The 21,835-nt window shown below is 40.1% G+C and overlaps 1 protein-coding gene across 1 annotated transcript in view; it reads left to right on the top strand.

Moving 5' to 3' along the window:
- Rp1 (RP1 axonemal microtubule associated) overlaps positions 1-21,543 on the top strand; it is a 241,262-nt gene extending 219,719 nt beyond the window's left edge. The window contains exons 19-22 of the mRNA XM_032890524.1: positions 3,378-3,510; positions 4,135-4,286; positions 6,850-7,004; positions 21,474-21,543. Coding sequence (XP_032746415.1) covers positions 3,378-3,510; positions 4,135-4,286; positions 6,850-7,004; positions 21,474-21,543 — 510 coding nt within the window. The remainder of the gene's footprint in view (positions 1-3,377; positions 3,511-4,134; positions 4,287-6,849; positions 7,005-21,473) is intronic.
- The last annotated feature ends 292 nt before the right edge of the window (positions 21,544-21,835 follow it).

Raw genomic sequence — 21,835 nt, 5'->3', positions numbered from 1 at the left:
AGTTGTGCTAGCTTATTTGGAGTAACAATAAATTGGTGCATGTGAGAGAGTCACCATCCATCCCTGATTCCTTGTCCAGTGTGTGTAACTAAACGGAGTAGCAGAGATGCAGGAGCAAATGTAAGGCTTCAGAATTCAGGGCTGACATTGCCTGTGATTTGCAAGGACAATTAAAATGACCTCAAGAACAGTTAGTCTTCCAACCTTTTCACATTTTGACGCCAGAAAGAAAGTGTTAATCACTGACCTTGGCACTGACTCTCCCCACCCAGAACCAAATCTTGTAGCATATTTCCCCACACTTTAAATGTTCATCAAATTTGTTTCTGTGGCTTTATATTAAAGTTTTATTTGCATAGTACTAGGAAGATATTAGAAAGGAGCATAAAATATCCTGAAACATAGTTAAAAATTCCAATCTCATTTTCTATTTTAAAGAGACTTTGGACTTTTTTCAATGAAATGCTATTTTGTTTGATTTAATTTTGGTATTTTTGTTTATTGGAAATAGATTCTAATACAATATATCTTGATCATAGTTTCCCCTTTCTTTATTCTTAACAGTTCTTGCCCACCTTCCCTTCCATCCAGATCCACTCTGTTTCTGTCAATCATTAGGAAAAAACAGGTTTCTAGGAGATAACAACCAAATGTGACAAAACAAGATATAATAAATAAAACCAAAACCATCATATCAAGGCTGGGCAAGGCAATGCAAAAGAAGAAAAAGAGCCCCAAGAGTGACACAAAAATCAGAGACTCACTTGTTCATATACTCAGGAGTTCTACTACTAAAACCTCGCTAAATTTATAATATATACCACAGAGGACTGGTACAGACCCATAGTTGATATTTCTGCTTCTGGTCTTTGTGGTTTATATGAAGGCTCAATTGATTCAAAGGACCCAGCACATTATAGTGTCCTCCATCCTTCTGGCTGTTACACACATTTTTTACCTCCTACTAAGGGGTTCCTGAATTTGGGTGGAGTAATTGACAGGAATTCATTTAAACCTCTGTTCAACATCTCTGTATATCTGACTTACATGTCTCTGTATTTGTTCCCATCTGCCCTCTCTGATAATGACTGAAGGGGACATCATTCCGATTATAGCATCCATATCCTTCATTTTCTGTAACGCTTTTGTTTTGTTTTGTTTTCAGAACAGTAGTACTTGGCTTTACCTTAGGTGTCTGGACTATCTAGTTTCTTGTCCTTTACCAGCCAAGCAGTGATGAGTATAGCTTCTTTGTTGTGGAGTGGGCATTCAGCTAAATCAGATATTGGTTGGTTATTCCCTCAAGTTGTGTGCCATGATTGCCATAGCATATCTTGTAGGAAGGATACATTGCAGGTCAAAGCTTTTGTGGATGGGTTGGTGTTTATGTTTATGCTTTTAGTCTGTGTGGTCTAGAAAAAAGATCATTCTGAGTGAGGTAACTTAGATCCAGAAAAATCAATATCGTATGTGTTCACTTATATGTGACTATTAGCCGTTAAATAAATGATAACTAATCTTCAATCCATAGACCCAGAGGGGTTAGGTATAGGGGAAGAGATTAAGAGGACACATAGATCTGCCTTGGAGGGATAAATAGAATGGATTTTATGGGTGGACTCAGGGCAGGGTATGGTGTGAATTGTAGGATCTGGTAGGGAGGGGACATAGGGTTGAGGAAGGGAATGTGAGGAAAGACAACTAGAATAGAAAAACATTTGAGGTACAGTATGGAAACCTATTGCTGTGGGAAATCTCCAAATATATGAAGGTGACCCTAATGAGGTCTCCTAAAAATGGGGATGACAGAATCCCAATTAGTCCTTATTAGTCACCAAATGAATTTTCCAGTATCGGGACTGGGATTCATTCAATTGTATCAACAGGGTCCCTGAAAATCACCAAACCACCCAGGATGTTTCTGAGACAATGGGTTGTTGTCTGAAAAGTGACTGCAGGGGTCGAGGGCATTGCCAAAGACACACCCAAACAACTCATTGAACACGGAGAAGTAAACTAGAGCCAATCTGGAACCTTTAAACATATGTTCTAGTGTGATGGTTGAGGGAGACTTTGGAATTTTAAAGAGATGGAACTGTATTTTAAATAGCTGGGAAATGTAATCTGTCTAGATGTTATTAGCTGACTATTGAATAATGACAATGTGGTGCATTCCTACAGTGAAAGGTTTTCAGCCCTTGCTCATTCTGTAGGTAAATAGAAGGGAAAACAAGGGTATGAAATGAGGTAATACAAGAAGAGGGACAGCATTTCACTTTTTGTTGTATCCATGTTAATTATCCTCGCTTGTATCTCTGATTTTGTGTGTTCAACTTGAAATAACTGTACAAGGCAGGGATTCAGAAAGTGGCCATTGGGGGGTTGGGGGATTTGGCTCAGTGGTAGAGCGCTTGCCTAGGAAGCGCAAGGTCCTGGGTTCGGTCCCCAGCCCCAGAAAAAAAAAAAAAAAAAAAAAAAAAAAAAAAAAAGAAAAAGAAAAACAGAAAGTGGCCATTGGGAGGGACACCGTAAGGGAGAGGGGTGAATAGAATGACACAATGTACTTGGAATAAAATGGATGGTGTGTGTCAAGTAGAGGAATCTGGTAAGAACCCCGGGCAGTGGCTTTAGCCGTTCTTTAGAGTAAAATAAGTAGGGATACGAGGGAGATGAGGCCTTGGGGAATGTCAATACCTGGGATGGTATCCAAAAGATGGGCATTTTCATCCTTTATGGAAGTTAAAAAAAACAAATACTTGTGAAGTTCCTTCTGTGCTGCTCTACTGGGATATGAAGACATGACATGGGAAAACAGCCCAAAGGAGCAAGGTTTCATCTGCTAGTGGGGAGGCAAAGGTCCTGCAGTCATGCTGGGATGAGCAGGCATTCTTCGGGCTTCTCTATAGCCTGCATGTGTTGGGATGTACTTGCAAGGTGTTGGAAACTTTATATCATTCTATTCTTTAGCTTGTTCTGCTGATTAACATGGAAACAGATTCTCCTTTCGAGTTTCTCCAGTAGTTTACTTGTTTTGTACTTGCTACAGGTGAAATTAAGACTTTCACTTGGACAGAGTCCATTTCAAATGTCCAAGTTTTCATTTTAGTATGGATACAATTGTAAGAATTTTACCAAAGTGCTTGGTATTCATTAAAAAACTATTTTTAAAAATAAGCCATTTAGGGAAATATTTGTCAAATATCTCATAAAATAAAATAAATATCTGATCAATGATCCTAGCCAACCACTGCTAACAACCATCCATCCCCCCGCCACCACAGTGACCACGTTGAGCAATCCTTGTAGTGTGTTTGTATGTAGAGATGGATGAAAAAGTATGCTTCACTTTCTTTGCCCCTTGTTCCTTTCAATACCAGGTGACAATGGAAAATGTGAAGAGCCAAAAGACTCTAAATTTTGACGCAAACGTGTGTCTCTCTCGGAACCAGGCTGATGGGGACATTGTCTGTGAACTTCCTGTAATGAAAGAAGGGAAGGCCGTTTTTCCATGTGTGTTATTAATCGTTGGTAACATATGTTGCATGTATTCACTGTTTTGTAGATGCTTGAATTTACTTCTGAATGATGCATTTGGAGACTATTTTTCCTGCTTCTTAAATTCTTGTTTTACTCATTAAGAAGTGACTTATTCAGTGTCACAACCTTGGTCACTGGAGGATACGGGATTAAGCATATATCAAAATAGTTCTTATGATCCAGTGATAGTCACAAAAGCTAAGGTTGTGAGGATAAGAAATGTCATCATCGTGTCTTGTCTGCCTTTTCTAGAGTCAGATGGCCACTCACCTATCACTACAATCTTGATTTATTTCCTCAGAACTGGTGGCATCATTTTAACATTAGACATCACATATAAAAGCAGGTCGCTCTCCCTGCTTAGGTTAAATACCTTTCTATGTAATTTGTATATTTGCCTTTTAAGTAATATTTTTCCATCTGAAAAATGTCTATTTAGTGATAAAATTAAAATGCAAGTTTTTTCAATAGATTAAAATATAGACAGCAGATATGCCAGGCAGGTTTTTTTGACTATTGCCAGAAAACATGTAGATCTCTGTTTGAATTCAAAGGTAACAGATTTCATTTTGATTTATTCCTCCATTGCTTTGTCAGTAGTGAGATACCATGTTGATGTGTACACTGGACAGTTGAAACAAGCAAAAACAGAATCTGAAGTCTCCCTGTGTCTCTATGGGGAAAGGGGAGATTCTGGCCTTCGACTGTTGCACAGATCCAACATGCCTCTACGGTTTCAAAGAGGACAGGTGAGTTTCTACAACGTTGTCTTTAATGTAGCCACATGAACTTTAAAAGGGAAAGGTGCTTGTCTGTTTTCAGCTGAGCGCTAGAACATCTTTAATTCAAATTTTCTGATTACTTCCTCAAGGGTCTTGTTTTTGTCCACTTTTGAAGTGTTTCTTTGAGTTTGTTCTTGAATGATAAATGAGATGTGCTAAATATATAATGAACAATAGAACAAAGAAAATGCATTAAATCAATAGTGTAAGAAAAACAAACTGAGTTGAAAAGATTTAAAGCACGATATACATGCACATGCTCCTAATGAACTCATAGCATTATACTAGATTAGTGGTTCTCAACCATCCTGATATTGTGACCCTTTAATACAGTTCCTCATGTTGTGGTGACCCCCAACCACAAAATTATTTCATCACTACTTCATAACTCTAACTTTGCCTCTGTTTTAAATCAAAATGTAGATATCTGATATGCAGGATATCTGATCTGTGACTCCCAAAGGGATCATGACCTACAAGAGGAGAACAACTATGAAGGACAAACCAAAGAAGGACTTATTTCATGTGTTACCACAGTGGCCTTTTCTTAAGACAACTAGAATGAAATCAAGCCCTGCGTTAGGCCCTTTTGTCCTATGTGAAAACATGTATTTGAACATTTGGAACTTCTTTATGGGTATTTGAGAACCTGGTTGTTTGGGAAGGAGACATTATGTGGAGGTGTGGGATTAATGTGAGGAGATACCCAAAGATGCATTTCTAAGGAAAGGGCACCTTGAACCAGTTTGATACTGCTATTCTCAGATTTGTTTGTTTGGCCTGTGAATTATAAGACATTAGAGAGAAAATAAACCTCACCTGTGCCTTCCTTGTGAATATTATAAAAAAGTTTCCATTGGAAGTAGGAAGATGAGCTCTGATTGGATGAGAATCATCCAAAATGTTATGCCCATTTTTTCTTTGCATTCATGTGTGAACTAATTCCTAGCAGAAACAAAGGCTTGAATATTTTGTTATTAATTTTACTCTGTTTTGAGACAATGTCCTCTGAATTGTTTGGCTGGCTTTGTATGAGGTTCAGCCAACTTTCTGATAAATGGTGAGGGCACCATTGCACCCAGCTTCATGTGGAGTGTTCTGAGGCAGTACAGTATTAAAGGAACTAGTCAAGATGAGGGGCTAAGAGTTTCCAAGTAATCTTCATGATTGGTCTTCTTCAGTTCACTTTCATGGACTGCATGTTCTACAGATTGGGGACAGGGTACTCTGGACTGATATTGAACTTGAACAGGGGCCATAGTTGCACTCTGAGTGAGGAGGAGTCAAGGTGTAAGTTTAATGGTATTATCTTTAAAGTCTAGAATGAGGGGCAAACAAATGTTTTTCTTCCCTGGTTAATTGCAGAGTTTATCCTTTTAAAAATTATTTTCTTTAATGTATAGCATGTCAAGGACTTACCATCCAGGGTTAAGAAGTCAGCTGGCTCTGCTGCAATAGGTGACACTTGTCATGAAATATACCCTTGAAAGTTGTCCTGTACAATGCAGGAGGTTACCAAAGCACAATCAGAAGGATTCACAGACACTGAAATCACTTCATGGGATCCTCACTGATCTTGCTGCAGCTTTAGTCTAGGTAAAACAAGAGAGGTTTCTAGCAACACCAACCAACAGTTTAGACTCCAGAATATTTGTGGTGTCTTGAACACTTAATATGGTGACACAGTGGATCACAGCTAATACTGCATAGCCCTTGAAAGTAATGCAGTCAATTCTGAATCCACTGTTTCCTCCCTTCCTTCCTTCCTTCCTTCCTTCCTTCCTTCCTTCCTTCCTTCCTTCCTTCCTTCCTGTCTGTCTGTCTGTCTGTCTGTCTGTCTGTCTTTTTCTTTTTTTTGTAAACTAGGAAATAGAGTAACAGTAACTAACAGACAACTGTCATTTTCTGACATTTGTCAAAATTAAAATCATGGCATGTTCCTCAGTTAAACCAACAGTCTTGAGGAAGGGCTGTGAGGAGGAGTTTTTAGCAGAACATTTCATCCAGGTCCTGCATCTCTTTTAGAGCACAGTTTTGATGTGATAAACTGGGTCCCTTTAGGAATGAAGATTACAGGGTACTTTCACAACAAATTCCAGATCATAGTCTATTTACAGAGGAAGGTGCATGAGAGGTATTACTGAAGAAAGAAGGGAAGGGAAGTGAGAAAGGCAAGTTCATCTCTGATGCCTTTGCAGGTGTGAGCATACATGGGAAGGGCCACACTGTCAGCACTTCCTAAGCAGCTGCTTCTCAGGGCCCGCAGTGGGAGGCACCCTTGTTAGTTACAGTTTCTTTCACATCTGAAGGGACAACGAAGAAAGTAAAAATCAGAAAGAGAAAACAGCCAGACATTTTTAATAGATAGAAAGTAATTTGCATATGTTTCCTTCCCTTATTGCCTCCTCTGCTGTGGTAACATCTTCTCTCGTCAAGAGCTGTGCCACTCCTGGCAGCCTTGGGCTACTCTTATTGCCAGAATTTGTCATTTGTCGGACTCTAGTTATTTCCATGGGCTTTTCTCCACCAGATTGATGCATTTCAGATCGAAGCCGTGTCTCTAGGAAACCTGCAGAAGGTGCTGTTGCACTGTGAGGCCCGTGACAAATCCCACTACTGGTACTGTGAGAAGGTCATCGTCAAAGAGCCAGGCAGTGCCTCAGAATCCATCTTCACCTGTGAAAGGTAGCCTGCCCTTGATGTTCTTAAGGAGTGAGCTGCTGAAGCTGGTGTGTGTCTCTGTCAGGTCATGGGTCCTGTCCTTCCCTGGGGCTGCACATCGTGGGCTACTCACTGATGGCTCAGTAAATCTTTCACTGGCAATTTTCTGCTCTATTTTCTTACTGGCTGCTTGGTATGTCACAAAAGGGTCTAATGTTTAACCCTGGGAAATATGTGAACAGTGAGAATGTTTGTTGAAATATAAGTGTCCTTCCTAAAGTTGTAGAGCTTAAACAATTCTATAAGGCAATGGAGAATGGAGTCTAAAGGGAACTTTGAGAGCAGAATATGTCATAGACAAAAATTCACACCCGGATAGCTAGTGTTCTTTCCTAGGTGCTGAAGGCAGCACCCTTACTCCTCACCTAGCAATGGTTTAAGTCTAGGGCCGCCTAAGAAATCCCTATCTCCTTGCTGTTTACAAGGTTATTGTTTATTCACAAGGCAGCCTTGGTCTTCAGATGTTTGCATAGACTTTCCACCTCAGATCTCCCAGCCTCAAAAATGACATTATGTTAATTATTGTTTAGCATCTCAGTTGCAGGCAAGCGCCAGGCCCCAACTTGAAGAACAGGATGGAGCCTCAATGCATTGTAGACCCAGTGTGGGAATGTTGTGTATTTGATAGCAGGTGTCTTGTTTTTGTGGTGTGGATTCGATTTATCAGTACCTATGCTGAGACAAGCACTCCTCCGCTGGGCTACATTCACAGCCCCACCTTGAAATTTTGAATATTCAATATTCTGAGCTTTCCTACAGCAAGGACATTTGAATATTCAATGTCCTCTCCCTAACAGATAATCAGCAGGAATGTGGCTAAGACCAGGTAAATGACACCTATGGGGATGAGTTTGATGACAGATTCAATTCTAAGACAATTTCACCTTTGAGTACCAGCACAAAGGAGAACCCTGACTGGGGAAGTGATGCAAGGAATAAAGAAGGCAATGGAGATGCGAGGACAGGGGAGCACAGAAGAGCAGTGCAGAGGCAGCAACAAGGAGCACTGCAGGCCCACTGCTTTGAAAGGAATCACACCACTAAGCTGGATAGTGTTCATCAACCTGGGAAATCATGTGGGAATCTCAGTGGAGGACGTGCCTCCGTTCTATTGGCCACTGGGTACATCTGTGGGGCTGCTTACTTGCTTAGAGATTGACAAGGAGTGCCCAACAACTGGGGGCAGTGTCTCCTCTGCACAGGCAGTCTTGGATTGTACAGGAAAGCAGGCTGGGCAAGCCAGTAAGCAGCGTTCTTCCTCAGCCTCTGCTTCAGTTCGTTCCTCTGGTCTAATTCAATAACGGTCTGTAAACCGCAAGAAAAATAGACCCTTCTTACCCAAGTTGCTTTTGGTCAGTGTTTTATTTCAGCAGAAGAAACTATACTACACCAACCACCAAAGTTACCAGCATCACTTTGACCTCACCTTGGACTTTTCATCTCTATCTTTGTTGTAATTTTAATTTTAATTTTGGCCTTTAATATTTCATTAGGCAGTTTTTCCTCTTAAACCTTTGAGAAGAAAAAGAGGAAATGTTCTAAAAGCTTGATTTTAATTACTTCTCTCTACATTTGTAGATTTTCACCAATTTTAATTGCCTAATAAAAAAGCAAAGCTAAGCAAGAATAACCAAACCAAAACAAATGAAGGAAAAAAAATCCAGAAACAATAAATAAACAAAAAACTAAGCTGTTGTTTGTTAGCAGCTTTACACTCCAACTTCACCCCCACCCATTACCAATTTGCTCTTACAGCTATGTTCTTGCAAGATTTTGTGCATTAAGAGCATCTCTTATCTCCTGCAAAGATTCTGCTGCACATTGCTTATGCTTCATGGAGTGGGCTGTTTTTACTTGGGGATGCCTTTCCTCATTTTCCTCTCCCCATTTCAAGGAGTTTATCCTTCAAGGTCTTGTTCAACCTTGACCTCTAGCATAATGTGGTCAACTAGAAGCCACAGGCCTCCCCATGTGACAGGGACACATAGTAATGAAGATAGCATGTCCCACCCACAGTTTCCAGACATCATAGGCAACCCTATCTTATTCCCCACATCTGAGAGCTATCGAGTACTTCACCTGGCCTTCGTTTTTTATACTTCCTATACTCTGTCCTATCAACCCTGGTTAATTCTTCGAAATGCGAGAAATTTCCTTACTTTTTGTTGTTTTTGATATTAAAATACCATCATCTGAAAGGAAGAGATAATCAGTGCCAACTGAGTTGGAGCTAAAATAAGTTTATGACCACATATATAAAGCAACTATAGTCAGTTAAAAGATATGCACCATACTGACGTATCAAATGTTAGTGTTTGGTGCCCTGCCCATTAAATGATAATATTTGATGCCCAAAACAGAGTGGGGTCAGAAGAAATGATGGTCAACACTCATCCTTCCAGTACTCTGAGGAGGAACATACTTCCAAGCACTCATGCCTTCCCAGTCTCCAGATATAAAGAGGTGGGGGAGAGCCTGCTTCCTTAGTTCTGAAAGAACTTCTGAAAGAAGTAGTGTGTTCTCTGAAAATGGAACAATGCACAGCAGAAAGAGATCATCCAGAGGCCATCAACAATAGGTTCTCTGTAGTATCAGCTCGGGCAGATGAAGGCGGGAAGGCTACACTGAGTGTGGTAGCAGCCAGCAGCTATACAAGAACTGGTCCATGCAAGGTCCCTGTACTCCCAGCATTAGCAGCTGGGTAGGGTGCTCTTTGAGACATTTTTTTTTTTTCTGGGATGGGGCATAAAGTTTCAGTAGACTGACCACAAAAGGAAAAAGCAAGATCATATCAGTCATGCCCCTTAGAGCTTTCTCAGGGAGCAAATCCAACTGCATGTCGGTGGAGGACTGCCAGCTGCCCTTGCCTTCTGAGAGCTTAGTGGAAATTCCTAGATAAGGTGTAGACCGGATCTCATGGTGACTATACCATAAATACTTCCTATGGGTTTCTCATCACTTTTACTGCCCTTTCATACCCATATTCTATGGGTTTTGCTTTATTTATTTGCTGAAAGATACTATTTTCTTCCCTTTGCATGTATAATAAAGGCAGAAATACATACCATGGAATGTTTGTCAATTATGCAGCTTTAGCCATGTAAGGTTTGGAATAACAACAACAACAACAACAGCAACAACAACAAAATCCTATTTGATTAATGAAAACATTTGACTGACTTTATGAATAGAGTTGTATGTTCTCATTTACTATTTGTACTAACTTCTTTCAGCTGATGTAACAAATGGCCAAAATCTTGGTACTTTTAATAAAACAGGAATTTAGGTGTTTCAGAGTTGGCTGAGTCATGGTGCCCCAGAAGCCTGTGGGGTCTTATTCCAGGTGGCCTCTCCTGGTTGAGAGTGGTTGCTGATGATACTTGATGTTCTTTGGGTCTTCCTAGAATTACTTGAGAACCTGTTGCCATTGTCAAATGATTTTTGCCACTTGGAGTATTTGTGTCTTTCTGATAACACACTAGCATTGGACTAAGCCCATCTGACTCCAATGAGAACTTAATGATTACATCTGCAGGGGCTTCGAATATTGTGAGGTTCTTGGTGCAGATGGCATTTGGCTGGATTCTTTAATCCTCCAGGATGCTACTGGAGTGAATCTTGCAACACATTGTGCACTGCAAGCTCCACACTTTCTAAACTACTTAATTTCATGTAGTATTATGAGTGTTTGATCCTGTTTATAATGGTGAAATCATTAAAAATGAGTCAGTATCTATATTTAATAAAAACATTGTGATTCATGATAAGATTATAGTAACCTAATAAGCTTAAAGGCCAGCATTGCCAAGACTCTGAGCCAGGCTCACCATCATCAGTTGTGATGTCCTTTACCCATTTATAGGATTATTTGACATGAACTTGTACAAACAAGTTATTCAAAATAATAACCCTACCTTTGGGAGCGAGACACAGATTTCATAGTTAAATGCAAACAACTGATACATATTTAAAAAACAAAATAGATTTTTTTTTTAAAGACAGGGTAGCAGTGTCTGCCTTTTCTCCTCAAAGCAGCTCTTTCATCAGAGAAGCAGAGAATAAGGCATACTAACTGAAGAAGCAGGGCTCTGCTTATGTTTAGTGCATAATTATTACCTTAAAAATGTTCTTGTCTCAGTTCAACTCTTCCTTCACATCTTCCTGCTTCCCTTCTTCATCCATCCCTTTCTTGTCCCACTTCTCCTTCGCTTTTTCTTTTTGACAAAGGATAAAATCACATGCTTTGCATAAAAGTGAAAGAAAAAAAAAAGGCATAAAGCCATTTGTACCACAGATCAGACTAACCATTGGCAAATCATAAATCCTTCTATGGTATAGTTGGATTCTCTACTTTTGCCCCAATCTATCTTTCCTTCTACAGACCTCAGTGACTTTTCTCTCTTATTATGTGTTTCTTTTTTTAAAAATTAACATTATTATGAAATGCTTTGAACTAATCAATATAACATGCTGAAATGAATGAGACCCAAAAGTCTGAACATCTCCATGAACTCTTTGGTACCTTCTTAGTGATTACTTTAGAGTCAGAGGTATCACTGAAATAACTGCAGGCCCTGTGGGCAAAGGTGGTCAGTCTATACTGGGAGGCTAGTGTGACCTTCCTTGCTTCCTCTGGACTTCACTAAAGTTGAAATTGCCCCCTACTACACAGGAGCAAACTAAGCCCTGCAGACAGTGCTTTCTGCTCTCTTTGGCTTCCAGTTTTCTCAGTTGGTGTTGCCTTTCTGTATCTGCCTAACTCTTGGCACTGGTGACTAAAGTTCACTTAGCATTCCCAGAAGCTGTGTAGCCTTGTCCAGGGGTGTATTCTGAACTCCATATGACTTCTATCATCACCTTTCACAAGACATAGACTGTTGATGTAGCATCTAATGTGTTTAACCAGTTGTGTTTATCTGCCTAACTAATCTTTCCTCTCAATAGACTACCTCAATGTTGGAAGATGTCTTTGATTTTTACTTTCAGTCCCCACTGTGTTTTCTAGAATATAATAGTATACTCAAGTTATGATGATCTTTAAGGGATATCATGGTGAATATTTGAACTTAGAATATAAAATCTTAAAGGTTTAACTATGTCTCAATCTTACTGTGACTCATAAACAAAATAATCATTTAATTCTCATTTTCAAGTGCTAATAGCAAAACCCAAAGAGTAATTATTAGAATTAACACAGGGACGTAAAAAAAAAGAGAAAGATGATGCCTTCCTCATGTAGAGTTTACGCAAAGCAAAATTAATTGTCTCAAGATAGTTTCAACTTGAAAACTGAAAATTATCAGTTGACCTATGGTGAGATGTTGTTTCATGACTACCTCTCTGCTGCTATGCTTGCTTGGAGGGTCTTTGAGTAGGACTGCATCTTAGAGCAAGACATTCTTGAGCTTCTACAAGCCTGATAACCACCTCTTCCCACTTGTACCCATCCTGACCCACCCCTACACCCACCCCTACTGTAGTGATTCACAAAACATTTCCATTGCTTAATGGCTTTGCAAGTTCTGGAAGTCATTCTAAGAAGATCACAGGAAATGCCTGTACCTGCAGAAAATTGTAAACAAAGTCTTATTTACAGGACAAAAAAACCATCTTGGATGTTTAGGAAGTGTTTTCTAAACTAGTCAATTTACAAATAACTCCTAGAGAATTGTGATGAGCAGGACAGGAAAGGACTCTGGAGCATCCCTTTGATGCAGTGCCCTTTTTAAAATAAGTCCATTTGATAGGAGTACCTTGTACACTGCCTCTGTGAGCAGGGCTGTGATGATGAGTTTCAAATGAATCGGCCACCCTCCTTGGCCATTAACTTTTTAGTCTTAAAATTCTTACAAGTAAAGCCAAATTTGCACCCTTCCTTAAAGCTTCTCCAGGTTACACTGGTCATTTCTCAAGACTTCATGTGTAGTACCTTATTTTCTTCTCTCGTATTTATATAAATCTCTTTCGTGTACAAGACAAGCAGCTCTCCATCCCATGAAGCTTTTTTCCCTGGCTTCTCACAAGGAGCGAACTCATGTTTACTTTCTTTAAAATCCTCAAATGTTAAAACACAAATAAACTAAATCAATAAGAACAGCAACAACAACAACAACAAAACCCTCTCAAATGTTTCACTTAGCACTCCATTCAGTATGTACCATGCATCATCTCTGTCATTGTGGAAGTGTTTGTCTTGGGTACCAGATGATAATCTTCTTAAGGACAGGGCATTAAGCATTTCATTTTAATTCTCAGCATGGTTTTGTGTACCAAGTGAGAATTTAGTCAATATTTCTGGAAAGAAAAAATAAGAGAAAGAAGGGAAAAGAGGATGCGCATCACAGAATTCTAAGTGGGGAACCTAGAGGTCACAGATTTATGTTAGTTCTCTATCTCAGGAACAGCTCCAGGTGTCTATGTTAGTTCTCTATCTCAGGAACAGCTCCAGGTGTCTCATTAAACGTAATTTATATATCCACTTATTTTCAAAATAATTAACCTATGGATAAATCATTTTCTTTTTCCTTTCTGGAAATAAAAGGAAATGATGAACAACATAGACTTTGAAAAGATGTAGATGCTTTGATAAAGTAAAAATACGTAAAACACTTTTTATAGGGAAAAAAGAATAATAAAAATTATCAGGAGATAGTGAGCAATCATTTAATTACATTGACTTTTTTTTTCTGAAAGAAGCCAGTATTAATCATGCCTTGCTATTCTGAGCATGTCACATATTTCTGTGCTCTTCTTTGTCACATTGAGCCATTCCTTGGTGAGAAGGTGACAAGAAGTGATGGTGGGAAACTGACAGAATGAGGTGCAGAGATGAATCCTGCTTACTTGGGGGTGGGGCTGGAAGTATAGACTCAAGGATTTCTTTTACCATTTCAATATTGGTAATCAGCTCCTCACTGAAAACATATTGTATGAAAATATGAGATCAAAGGAGGAGAACATGATGATTACCATGGAAGCATGGGTAAGTAGATATTTTATTACATACATACAAGAGTGAAAGCAGTCAGAGGAAAGAGTCCAGTGGGGGATGGGGGGAGGGAGAGCAAGAGAGGAGTCACTTACCAAAGGAGGTGCTCTGGCCAGAGGATCAAGAGACTGGTGTAACTAAAATGGCTGAGTTATATAGGAATCAGGCTGAGGGAAGGGGAGCAGAAACCCAGCCCCTGGGTGGAGAGGTTTAGGTTAGGGGTGAGGTGAGAAGTCCTGGGAGGAGCTACAGGTACTGAGAAGCTCTGAGTTTGAGATTCAATAGTCCAGTCATTTATCAATAATGAAAGGGCAGATTACTTTCTTCCATAGCTATCTTTTGCCTAAATTGGGGTGCTGCTGTCTGGAGGTAGTACAGGAAGGTTGGGATGCTATTCAAAGGGCAGGCTGTGGGGGAGGTGGGTATTGGTTTTGCTTGCTGCCCAGGTTTGGTGGAACCACCTAGGGCTAGGAAAGTACATTTCGTAGTCTTCAGTTGACTGGAAATCTGTTGAACAGATACAGACCAGGGACAGAAGGTAAAGTTAAAGAGTTTAGGGAAATTTTTTTTTTATCTTGGATGTATGCTTCAAAGTTTCAGGCCCATAGTCCTGGTAGTTGGGAGAGCGGAGTCTCAAGCCCACGGGAGAGAGAGATTTTTACCCTTAGGAATAGGCATGGAAGCTAAAGTCATTGGTTGACAGGCATACTTCTCTGGATTCCAATTGATCTGTGAGAGGTAGATACAAGTCAATTCCTTCAAGCTGACATTTTTAAAAAAATTTTTTTCAATATGTTGGTATTACCAGTGTTTATAATCTGTAATAAAATCTTTATTGTAGAAGGAGCAGTGGAAGCAAGGTTTTGAGTCATAGTAAAAGCTTGTGAAGCCCCCCAGAATTTTTAAGGTTAAAAGAATTGACCTGTCCAGCAGGTCCAGTTATTCAGGGTCCTGAAGAGGCGCTACCTGAGGGTCAAGGGGGGAGAAAAGAAGGAGACCAAGCAAGGTTCTGTTGTCAAGGTCTCATTTATTGAGAGGAATGTACAGCATTTAAAGCTCTGAAGCAGGAATTGAAGCAGGAACTGAAGCTTAGGGCGGGGGAGTTCTGGGAAGTGCCCAAGGACATAAGGTGAATCACTAAACTGTAAGATATTCTCTTTAGACACTGAGGCAACAGTCTTCCCGGGACAAGTTCTTTGAAAAGGTCAAGCCCTTCACAGGAATTTGCTCAGGGTAGGGCTCTAGCTTTGCTTAGTTCGGATGTCGGGTCCCTGACAAAAATCTGTCAGTTTTATCAAGTCTTAGAGTTTGGTAGCTAGGTCTCAGCTGAAGGCCTAGGAAAGTGAGGCCTGAGGCCTAAGGCCTGATTTTTACATATGAAGAAAAGGCAGTTGTAGCTGGCAAGCTTCCTGACAAAGGTATAGTTAGCAGAACTGGCCTTTAGCTGCCAGACCCAGAAGGTCTTAGAGAGTTTCCTTTGAGAAGGAACTCAGGAAAATGAACTTACCTTGGCCAGCAGAGTAGGGCAACCAACAAAAAGTTTCTTGAGTTTGAATAGTGCCTTGGTAGCTGGCAAGGCATGGGACAATTCTTTTCCCACTGGACAGTGTTATCACAATCCAGGTGACATCTCCCTTGGAGAGTTTATGGTCAACTCTAAGAGCTGGCATTTCTGTCTAGCGTGGAGATTTTTCATTAAACATTTTAAATGCTATATTCAGCAAATCTCTGAAGAGTTTACAGACTATTATCTATTAAGTATGCATGTATTACTATAAAGTATTAAACAAACTGTACTTTTTTTTGTTGTTACTTGTGTTAGGCTTAACCTTGACAACACATAGGAGGCTAAATAAAACTTGTCATTAAATGAATTATATCTATACTTAGAATGGCTATGAGCACAGCTCTGAGAACATAAAAACATTGACAATTCATAAGATGAGCAAGCATTAAATTGCATATTTTAATTATTTTTAACAGTTTACATGTTAGTAACTTTTGTTAGATTAAGATTTTATGGTTTTATCCCTATTAAGTTTGGGTCTTAAAATTTTTGAGTTGAAGATCTTTCAGCATCAAAAATAAAACTTTAGACAAATATCTTTAAGACAGATTTTGGTAAACTGAATAAGCCTTAGAAATTTATTCTGGCATTGAAGAGACTTGGCAAAGACACAAAGTGGTTAGACATAAATATCTAAGTCAATTTCTGTTACATTGAGTAAGCCTTTATAACCTTAGGAATTTATAAACCTTGATTATATTTAACCATATAAGTCCATCTTAACCCAAGATATCTTGTTATTGTCCCCTTAGTCTAAACGTGGATATGATCAGAAGCAGAGGTCTCAGTAGGACTAAGAAGTTTTATAATTGGTGCTCTAGTTGCTTTAAATCACACTTTCATCTTAACCAAGATGGTGGTGAAGTTTCTGACCAGGGCCAGTTCACCCCTTGGCAACCTGGTGTTTCCCCACTCCCGGGAGGTCACCATATTGATTCCAAACTTAGTGCAGATACCCACCACAGCCTCGAACTCCTGGACTCAAGCAATCCTCCTGTCTCAGCCTCTGGAGTAGCTGGGACTACAGGCGTGCCCAGCTGGTAGTGGAGTTTCAAAGCATGTACCCCTTAACATTAATCAAGATGGCTACTAGTCACATGGCTGCTTCTATCTTGATGAGGTTATCAACCAGAATGGACGCAAGTCACATGGTTGCTCTTTAAAATATCTATTTTCCTAGTGGATCTATTTTTAAACAAGAGTCCAGTCCAAATTACATATACAATAAGGAAACCTATTTTTCTAAAGAAGAGATGAGTCACATATGACAAATTAAGATTCACCTTTTGGTTTCAAGTTTTACGCTCTCTGTTATAAAGTTTACAGATTATTTTTAACCATACTAACAGATACTTACAAACTCTGAGATAAAGAGTGTTTACACAATAATATTAAAAGACTTCTTGAGAGCAGAGCACAGAGACATTGTAGAGATAGAAGATTTAAGAGTGGAAAGTTGTAAAATCTTAGAGATAAGAGACTTTGGGATCATTCGCTCACGCAGTGGGAGAAGTTGTTATAATCTACAAGAAATTAGACCTCAAGTGTGCCATTTATGGCCACTGAGCTGTGCTGAGGCCAAGCTCTTTATAGTAAGACAGCAAGACTTTCATAGAGGTAGGAATTGAGTCTGATTAGAAAAAGAGGATGGGTTGCAAAATAAACTACACTATAGGGAGGGTTCCAATAGATTCCAGGAGGGAGCTGAGGGATGTAGAACAGTGTATCCATGAAGGACAAGGAGGAACAAGCAGGACCCCACCCATCCGTTATGATAGAGGCTAGGAGAGCATAAAGAAGCTACAGGCTTAGTAAATAGAGAGTTGCCCATGTGGTAGGGCCCTGGCAGACATAGTAGGCAGATGTCTATGTGGTGGGCATTCCAAGGTTTGGAAGCCAGACAGAGTTCCAGGTGATTGATACCTTGGAGGCCTCATTGGCTCCAGGAGCCAGAGAGAGGTCACTTACTGAATAGGTAAGGAGAGGAGGATGGTTAAAGCAGTGAAGAGTCCAGTAATAGCAGCTCACGTGTTTTTGGTAGTGCCACCCAAATCTTTTCTATTCTCATCATGATCTTTACTTTGAATTTTCATTGACACCAGTGAAAAGGTCCTTACTAGTAATTGGGGTGATATATATTCACTTGCTTGTGTGTGGATCATGTGTGCAGTAACCTGGGGAAGCAAACTTCAGGAGATCAGCTTGTATTCTACTCCCTTTCCATCCTTTCCTCAAAGCCCAGTTCTCCAGCCTCCTGTTTGTAGATTTGGAAAACCTTCTTGACCTAATAGAGAAATCTTAACTCCAAATCCTAGTTAGTTAACTTTTAACTGTTTTATGTATAAACCAAAGTTTGCACTGAGGGTTTTAGCTGCATGCCCAGACAGGTCTGCAGAAGCATACATATGAAAGAATAGAGGGGCTTGGCTGTATGCAGAAGCACACATGAAAAAGAGAGGTATGTACTGCAGACGGATCATTAGAGCACTGCAGTCTGCTCCGCTGTCTTCATGAGCAGATCTGGAGGGAAGAATTGGTGGTAAGGTAAAACAGAGAGAGATTGACAGAGAGACTGACTGTAGGCTCCATGCTGGAATCAGACACTGAATAGTATTCTTTCTGCCTTTCTTTGATTAGATGGTGTCTTGTTCCATATTGTTGAGTCACAGCTTCAGTTTGGTCTCATATTTTCAACCAGCCTCAGCAATACTGTGTAGCTTCTTTGTGAGGTAAATTTGATTACAGTTTCTAGATCTATTAGGCCAAGATCTTATGAAAGTCTATCTGGTTGACTAATCTAGATTTCTCATTGTGCTGCCAACATCAAAACACAAGGTCCACCTCTTCAAAGTCTGTCTTGAGAAAGGATGTGTTTCTGTTACTTTACTAACATCACCCTGAGTACATTTGCTAAGAATGTAATACTGCACTTGGCAATGAGACTCAAGAGCAATAACTAACATTTCTTGTTCATTTATCACTTTCTGTTATCATGATTAATTAATATGTGTTTAATCCCATTTTACCATTTTATAAGTATATTATTTTCCTTATCATGCAGAAACTGAGGTTTAGGGAGATAAAAGTCCTATCCCATCTCCCCCTTCCCCCGTTTGTGTGTGTGTGTGTGTGTGTGTGTGTGTGTTTGTGTATGTGTGTGTTTGTGTGTGTGTATGTGTGTGTGTGTGTGTGTGTGTGTGTGTGTGTGTGTGTGTGTGCTTTAAGAAAGAAGGCCCCATATGGTCCTGGCCTTGCATGTACTGTGTATCTGAAGATTTGCCTTCACCTGCTGAATTAAACTCTGGGATTACAGCTTTCACTACATGCCCAGTTTACATGAATCCAGCCCATCATTTGCTTTTTGCTACTGTTGGCATCTAACTCTGTCGCCATTCCTACCCTCTCCAGTGCCTATAAGGCAACTGCCTACCATTCAGCCTTCAGTTCAGTGTTGATTCTTTGTTGAAATATTTTGGCTCATTTTTACTTACCTTTCATGGCTGCTACTCAGGGTTGGTCATATTCTTTACTGTAAGGAGGAAAGGAGACTAGATACTGCTGATGTACTTACTGTCACATTTACCATGTTTTATCATGCATATTATTTTTATATTTCTCTGATAGTTGGAGCCCAGGTCAGAATCCATATTTTGGCTGCTCTTATAGCCCCAGTATTTATCAAACTTTCTAGGTCTTCACTGAGTAGACAGAAAGAAAAATGGATGTTCATTTGAAAATAGTGTAGCAGTAACTGTGGTTTTGGGTGGGCACAATCATGACATTTCTGTACTACTTTATAGCACATGAAATCCTTCCAATGGCTTTTTCGTTTCAGGTTGACAACAGTTTTATGAATGAGGCAGATCATTCATGAGCTAGTCAACAAATCACTCTGTGAATTAGTCAGCAAAACTAAGCCCCAAGAACACAAAATCAGTAAAGAAAAGTTGATTTTTTGAGTCTAGTGTTGGGATGCAGGCTGATCCAAGGCTTTCCTGAGGTCCTGGTGTTTAGAGAAATCCAGTTCCTTGTCTTAAATCAAGAATGTTCACCTGAGTCAATAATGACCCAGGGGTAGGACCTTGGGATGGGAACTGCAGCTTTAGATAGTGAGAAACCAACTTTTATCACTATCGTGTTTTATCTGAGTCACATGAAATAGCCTACATTCTCTTGGTGCAACATTGTTTAACTAGTTTTGACTAACTTGCTCCCATTGTATGATAGTTTTATCCTGACTCTATTTCATTTCCCTCTGCAAAAGTATATATAAGATTCTGTAATTTTTATGATTATTGACTTTTTTAAAGATGTATTCATTTTTATGTATATGAGTGCTCTATCAGCATGTGCATCTGAGTGCCACAGGAGGGTGTGAGCCTCTTTATGGCTGCTAGAGTTAAACTCAGAGCCTATGGAAGAACAGCCAGTGCTCTTAACTGCTGAGCCACTTCTACAGCAGATTCTGTGATTCTTAATAAACTTGCTTGACATTAAGACAGAGCTTATGCCTAGTAAGAGCACCAGTGGAAGGGGGAAGCCCTTGGTCCTGCCAAGACTGAACCCCCAGTGAACGTGATTGTTGGGGGGAGGCGGTAATGGGGGGAGGATGGGGAGGGGAACACCAATATAGAAGGGGAGTGGGAGGGGTTAGGGGGATGTTGGCCCGGAAACCGGGAAAGGGAATAACAATTGAAATGTAAATAAGAAATACTCAAGTTAATAAAGATTAAAAAAAAAAAAAAAAAAAAACAGAGCTTATGAAAGACATCCTGAGCCAATTTTCCTACCTTCTTTATTTCTGATATCCTGGTCCTCTACCTTAGGATCCTGACACTGAAGAATGACCTGCTGGTCCTGGTCAGAGTGGTTTTGACATTTTTCTGCAGCAGAAAGCTTATGACTCAGAAATTTGGTTAATTTTTGGGGAGCTGCTAGCATACACTATTAGTTTATGTATATTCTCCAAAGTAGTTATAGCTTCAATGAGTTTTAAGGTTAATGTAATTTAGTCATCAAAGGGAAGATTTTAAATCAGGGCATGTGACAACAAGACAGACTTCTGCAGAGGAAAGATTAAAATGGTGACATTTCATTTTTCTGTGAAAAGTTTCCCCAGGCAATGAGTGGGTTCCGGTTTGACCCATTACAGCTTGCTGCAGTTCCTATGTTTTCACTGGGAGCTAGAAATTGAAGCTGAGAAACCCAGTTGAGGGACATTTTATTCTATGAGCTTCAGCTATCACACAACAAGGAGTGAGTGAAAGGAAGAAATAAAAAAGGAAGAATCTGACTGCTCTTAGGAATGGTGAAGGGAAAGATTTATTTAGATAAAAGGGAGAGCGCAGACAGAGACAGACAGTCATCTGGGAGAGTCTAGAGTGAATATGACCTTGAGTCAAGCCATGTGAAGGTAGGAGGAAGGGAAGAGGGGAGAGGATCTACCAACCAAGAAAGATCAGCAATCTCAACTAACCTGGACACCTGAGATCTCTCAGACACTGAGCCACCAACCAGGAGGCAGCATACACTAGCTGGGCTAGTCCTGTCTAAAAGAACTACAGGTCTCAGAGATTGAGCCACCAACCAGGCAGCATATACAGGCTGGTCTGAGACCCCCACCCCCACCCCTACACATATATAGCAAAGGTCTGCTTGTCTGGCCTCAGTGGAAGAAGATGAACTAATCCTAGAGAGACTTGATGTCTCAGGGAAGGGGGAGGTCTGCTGGATTGGGGACCACCCTCTTAGGGTGAAAGAGGGAGGAGCAATGGGATACTGGATGGGGGATTGGGAGGAGGGCAATGTCTAGAAGGTAAAAAAAAGAAAAACCAAGAAAGTGATTTCCTTATTTTCTTCTGTTTTTCATTTTCTTCAGGTGGATTCCCTTCATGTCCCAAGGCTTAATGCATTCAGAGATTGAACTTTATTGTCAAGGTGAGGATTAAGGCAACTCTCAGTGGAAGAAGGTAGAAGATGATCTTGTTACAACTGTACATCATGGAAGATGGCCTCCCATGATGTCCCAAAATGTCCCCATTGCTAGTGTGACATGGATAGCTATCCCCTCCAGAGGAAATACAGACACATGGAAGTGTGTCTTGCTGATGCTGCTTACCCTACCTAGCAGAAGGAATCAGCTGGTGAATCGGTCACTGTTAAGCAGTTAAATTCATACTCCTTGTTGTCCTTCTCGCTTACAATGCCATCAACCAGAGAGAATATTAATTTCCCTTCACT

This window comes from Rattus rattus, chromosome 1, assembly GCF_011064425.1.
Source record: "Rattus rattus isolate New Zealand chromosome 1, Rrattus_CSIRO_v1, whole genome shotgun sequence".
Lineage (NCBI taxonomy): Eukaryota > Metazoa > Chordata > Mammalia > Rodentia > Muridae > Rattus > Rattus rattus.
Note: the sequence above shows the minus strand (reverse complement) of the source record. Positions and strands in the feature narration are given on the sequence as shown.